The sequence below is a fragment of the Maylandia zebra genome, linkage group LG17 (assembly GCF_041146795.1).
Source record: "Maylandia zebra isolate NMK-2024a linkage group LG17, Mzebra_GT3a, whole genome shotgun sequence".
Classification (NCBI taxonomy): Eukaryota; Metazoa; Chordata; class Actinopteri; order Cichliformes; family Cichlidae; genus Maylandia; species Maylandia zebra.
Window position 1 is genome coordinate 18,299,840 of NC_135183.1, and position 6,000 is coordinate 18,305,839.

Below are 6,000 nucleotides of genomic sequence, written 5' to 3' on the forward strand. Positions count from 1 at the left end.
TAGCTTAGCATGAACATCAGGAAACATGTGAATGTTGATCCCACCGTGTGATGATCCCTCCTGCTCCCAGGAGAGCCCTGCCTGTGATTGGTGGTCCCCTCAGAGATGCTGTACAGGGTCAGGTCATAGATGTCAACATGGCCATCGGATGGACGCCAAGAGAAGGAGAGAGAGGAGGTGTTGGCTGAAATGACCAATAGATTACTGACGGCAGCGGGACCTGAAGAAGAAAGGATTCACCTTGGGTCAAAGTGTGCATTTACAGGAGGTTCTTTCAGGAGGTTCTTTAGTGAAAATACTTCTTTTGACATGGGAGTCTATGGGGCCTGAATGACTGCTGGAGCCTCTAGTGGATGTCACAGAAACTGCAGGGTTTCAACACTTTTTAAAAAAAAAACACATGTAGCAGAAGAGTCATAGTTGTATCATAACTAGTTTTATACGTCATTAACGATCCGTCCTCTTAGTAAAAACTTCTAAATTGCGACTTACGTGTTTGCCCCTCTGCGCTTGCCTCCAGTGACGGCACGCCACCACTCAGCGTTACGACCCTCACGCGATACCACTTCCCTGACGTCAGACCTTCCAGAAGCTTGCTTCGACTCTCGGCTGCGACCGTTCTATTGATCACCACAATGCCGGCCTCGTCCAGCAGCTGCAGGCTGTAGCTGTCATATGCGCCCACTGGTTGCTCCCAGCTGACGGTGAGGCTGTGGGTGGTGTGATCATTATCAGCCTGGAGGGCTGTGACTCTGGCTGGAGCTGTGGTGAAGGAGAGAATTTACCTATGTTCAGTCTGCACTGATCTAAATGACAAAACTCTAATAATCTGTCAGGTGCCTTACCTGTCCTGCCTGTGGCTGTGTTGCTATTGCTTAGCTTCCCACTCATCGATTGGACAGTGATGGTGTAAAGGTGACCTGGGGTCAGCTCTAAAAAGTCCAGGGTGGTGACATGTTTGGGAACAAGACGAGTGTCGATAATGACTCCGTCCTAAAGACAGAAAGTTGAGAGAGAAGTCTTAAGTCGTCTGTTACTCCACCACCTCCGCATCCCTTCATTATACGGTCTGAACATCACCTATTCACAGTGTTGGGGAGTAACGGAATACATGTACCGCCGTTACGTATTTAAAATACAAAATATGAGTAACTGTATTCCGTTAAAGTTAGCGTTTAAAAAGGTGGTATTCAGAATACAGTTACTTTGTTGAAATAAATGGATTACACTGCGGTACTTTCCTGTTTCTTTTTGTCACGGGTCAGGACTGTTTGGGTTTTATTTGACAGCTACGTTCTGTTGTTCCAGGCGGCAGCGTTACGGTTGCCATGGTTACAGTGCGACGCTCTCTCTCTCTCTGCGACTGTGTGTTTCCTGGGTGAGAGAGCGCCTTTTCGTTGTTGTTGTTGTTGTGCTAAGCTAACAGGCAGAATGCTACAAGCATAGCTCTAAAGAATGTAGCATCATGGGCAGTGTAGTCCGTGTTGCAGGGAGAATGGACTGCCATACACGTTATGTGTCTGTGAGCACGAGGAGGGAGAAAAAGGGGAGTGGAAAGGTACGAGTTATCATCGAGGAAAAACGGGAGCTGGAAGCATGTAAATATAATAATAACCACTTCAGCCAAGAAGAGTGCCTGACGAGCCCAGTTGTAAGTAAGCTATTAGGACTCGACTGTACACTGTGTTCGTGTTTTCCTCCGAAAACAATAAGTTCCATTGGAGCAGTCTTTCAACGCCTCTCTCTTGTCTCTCGCAAGAAAAGTTGACCCACACAACAAAGTAAAGCTATTTTTCGGCTACGAGCCGACAGGGACCCCACCGTATTAGTCAGAGGTCCCTTTACTACAGTTCGGAGTCGCGGACCTTCAGTAATAGTAATAAATCATACAGCAATAGTACATTCATGTTGTTGTAAAAAGCATGATAATAGATTAAATGGTAAATGGCCTGTATTTATATAGCGCTTTACTAGTCCCTAAGGACCCCAAAGCGCTTTACATATCCAGTCATCCACACATTCACACACTGTAATCCAAAGTATTCAGAATACGTTACTGTCATTGAGTAACGTAACGGAATACGTTACAGAATACATTTTGGGGCATGTATTCTGTATTCTGTAATGGAATACATTTTAAAAGTAACCTTCCCAACATTGCCCATTCATCAGTCGACCCAATGCGTACATGAGCTGCTCGTGTTGGTGTGGAACTGAAAGTACACACATTTTTAGATGTCTTTAATTTTTAATACATTTAATTTAAATTATGAGTTCATATGACTGCTGAATGTTTTGAGCTCAAACTAGGGTGTACTCATGCTGGGAATGTTTGCCTCGTACTGTCCTTTAGCACAATTATCCCTACACCCAGGCCCATGTTTGTTATTAAAGCAATTTTTACAGCAGAATGTTGATTTCCTGTCTGAGTTATATACCACACCCTGAACTGTCATCTCGTGCTTTGTTGTGTTTTTTTATACAAATAAAAACATTTCCATTATATTATACTTATACAGAACAGGTACAAAATCACACTGAACCTATTATTCCATCCAACTGTATACATTTCAAACTAATATGTTTATGATAAGTGTGAAACTTGCAGTGTTTCATATCAGATGCATTTTTATGAATTGCAGTTGAAGTTGGAATCAAAAAAGGGGTTAAACAAATCATGTGGTGAGGTGTCTTTGGCATTAACTTACCACGGTCAACAGGGACACAATGTACATGTCCAGATCTCCTTCGCCAGGCATCCAGGAAGCCAAAAGTCCAGCAACAGAGTCAGTCAGACCAGGTTGTGGAACCAGGTGGAGGTTTCCTACAGCTCTGGGAACTGAAGACGAGATGGATTTACTAAACTTCAACCCAAGATGCTTGCAGTGAAGCTGTGAACATATACTCTGCATTTCTAACCTGTTCGCCCCTCAATGAACTCTGCTCTCTGATATGATCCACTGAATGTCGCCACCACAATCTTATAAAGCCGCCCAGGCGTCAAAGAGGTCAGCTGGTGTTGTCGCACCTCACCACCCAGCGTGACCGGAGGGAATACTCGAGAATCGTTGAAGAGCAGAGTGACCTGGGGGTACAGGAAGTGGTGCAGTGAGATGAGTTCATCCTCTGGGAAACAGGGGTTCAATTCATGTTTGATGATACATTTTAACATTGTTAAATCATATCAGTGGGAAAATGCACTTAGAATACTTCACTTACTCCGCAATTTTTAAGTAATTATAGTATAGTTATTTTAACCATAACCCTATTAAACATACTTAAAGTACCTGCTTACTCGATCATATTTTTAAATTCCCTCAGTAATATCTGAATTACAACACATTATAGCTGATACTGATTATTTAGACCGGTGTTCAGGTGTTTGTCTATGAATTACTAAATATTTTTTAAACAAAGTTTTGTGAAGCACACCTCATAGTAATCCACGTCTCCAGGGGCAGGGCTCCAGGTGATGTTCAACTTGTCGGTTCCTGCATTGCTGAGTAACAGATTCTGAACAGCTGCAGGAACTAAAATACAAAATTCATCCCAATCAGGAGAAATAACACACACAAAAAGAACTTTTCTGTAATATTACCATGTTAGGTCATTTTTCACGTTATCTCTCACTCACAGGTGCGTCCATCAGTGGAGATGCTGCTGACATAGTCTCCACTCCAGGTTTCCACAGTGACAGTGTAGAGTCTACCCGATGTCAGAGATGAGAAGACACACTCGTTGTGTCCTGCTGAGACACTCTTATTCTGCAGCACGGTGTGATTGTAACGGATCAGAACCACGTAGCGGTCGAGAACCCCAGCCGCTTGGCGCCAGTACACCTGAAAGTATGACACAATATGATCACATAGTAATATTTAAAAATTTAAAGAATCAATCAATCAGCTTTATGACTCTCTGTTGGTTCTAGCTTTACTCTTATTTGTACGTTTGATAACTCCTTCACCCAAGTTAACTAAACCTAGTTATGGCTAGACCAGGTGCTCTAGTTCAAAGCTGATGGTGGGGTTCCTCAGGGCTTGGTACTTAGCTCATTTTTATTTTTAATACATATGTGCTCAGGCATGTTAGAGTAGTGCACATCATCAATGTTATGTAGATGACACCCACATCTATTACAGCTGTAATCCCGACACGAATAAAGTGTGCCACCTGTTTTGCAGACAACAGCCACTCCTGTTTTAGCTGTAACGGTTTGTGTAATGGGTGCTAATTTGTTCTCAATTAAGCCACCTAGAAATATTTGTTTTGATGATTATTCAGCCTTAAAACAGATAAGCCCCACATTAATTTTGGCTGTGACTCTTTTGTTATGTGTAAGATTAAAGTGTCTTAAAAACATGAAACATTTAATTAAAAATATATAGTTTATACAGAAATCCCAACACATTATTTGAGGGTAATTTAAAGTAGTGAGAAATTTCCTTTTAATCTACTTTTGTGTCTTGTCAAAAAAATGACACTTTTGCGACTTAATTCCTCTTAACAAATCCATAATTTAGTCTCTCAGAGCCTGAAGTCGCAACACAGGTTCAGAAGTAAAATCGTTTTTGGACTATCAAAAAAAAAAAACCCCAAACATTCAAATATCCCCGAAAGTTGTCTTTTTCTGAGATGTAGACCACTTAGGTGATCATTTCACTAAGAGAGCTTTAAAAAAAACAAATAAAACAAGTAAAAAACTGCAACAGTAACACCACATTAAATTAAATGTTATTCTTGTTACACAGATATACCTTGAGGAAGTTGTCTCTTCCAGAGTGAACAGCTATTGGATTTTGCACAGTGGCTGGTTCTGCAAAATGGAACAAAAGACAAAGCAACAGAGATGTTTTAACTTAAGTACAAACAAAACTGGTAGATGGTAAAATAAACATAAACTCAGACAAATATAAGACTTTAAAAGGACTGGATTCTTACGTGTTCGAGCTAGGACGGTGGCGGAAGTCTCCAGGTCGCCACTCCTTGTTTTTATGACCACCGAGTAAAGCCGGCCAGCCTCCAGTGACCTGAATGAGCACTCAGGTGGTGAGGAGTGGGACACAACAAATTTATGTTTAGAAATTCCCTTCCTCTCCTCAAGGCAGACCAGGTAGCTGTCCACGACTCCTGACACAGGACGCCACGACACCTGCAGAGCATCAGACTTGCCGCCATTTGAAACAGTTATCTCAGAGACAGGCTCCGGGGCTGAAAATAAAAATATAATTGTATCGTTTTTACTACAGTGTTAAATATTTGTAATATAGAGAATGAAATGAATGTATCTCTTTAAAAAAAAGTGCATAAATTGTAAATTCAAAAAAACATAAATAACCTTTATCCCCTTTGTTTCTCAAACTTTTCTTAAAAACAAACAATGAAAATTGCGTATGCCATTGCAGATACAGCAATGATGCCACTTACTGACCAATAGAAGGTTATTTGAGGGGATTGAGGGTGGAGTCAGGTTTTGTTTCTCTACAGTCTAAATACTGATTCGTTAGCAGGAGAACAATACAGACATTCACATCCAGAGGATTCTGAAAGTATCTGGAACATTCTATGGGAACACAGTACAGTAAGTGCTCTGAACAGGAAGTGTGTGTTTGCTTGTATAAGTGTTTATGTGAGATGTAATATGAGTCTTAGACTTTCTGAGGACATTTAAAAGACCAAATAATGCCAAATTTTGTCTTCACATTTAAACAGACCTTTAAAGGGTCACTGCTGAGTCCAGACTTAGTTATGGCTCAGATTGAATTTTAGGTTTTGGTAGAAGGTAATGGTCCCAAGAAAGCGACAAGTCTATTGCTATAGTGCCCATGAAGACAGGTAAACAAGTGTGTGTGTGTGTGTATGTGTGTGTGTGTGTGTGTGTGTGTGTGCGTGTGTGTGTACAGGAAGCCTTTGACCATTAGGAGCATTTTGGTTTGTGTGGAACATTCCAAACGTTCTTTTTAGTGTTTCAGCCATTGTTCTAGAAACCACCTGATGTTGTCA

General features: G+C 41.3%; 1 protein-coding gene across 1 annotated transcript in view; it reads right to left on the bottom strand.

Annotated features, from left to right (window-relative positions):
• The window catches only part of ptprb (protein tyrosine phosphatase receptor type b), a 39,469-nt gene that overhangs the window by 19,187 nt on the left and 14,282 nt on the right, over nt 1-6,000 (bottom strand). Inside the window, exons 11-19 of the mRNA XM_014408719.4 lie at nt 4,939-5,208; nt 4,755-4,813; nt 3,635-3,839; nt 3,433-3,530; nt 2,920-3,085; nt 2,709-2,839; nt 846-993; nt 493-762; nt 45-220 (exon numbers count right to left, since the gene is read on the bottom strand). Of these exons, the coding sequence (XP_014264205.2) occupies nt 45-220; nt 493-762; nt 846-993; nt 2,709-2,839; nt 2,920-3,085; nt 3,433-3,530; nt 3,635-3,839; nt 4,755-4,813; nt 4,939-5,208 (1,523 nt within the window). The remainder of the gene's footprint in view (nt 1-44; nt 221-492; nt 763-845; nt 994-2,708; nt 2,840-2,919; nt 3,086-3,432; nt 3,531-3,634; nt 3,840-4,754; nt 4,814-4,938; nt 5,209-6,000) is intronic.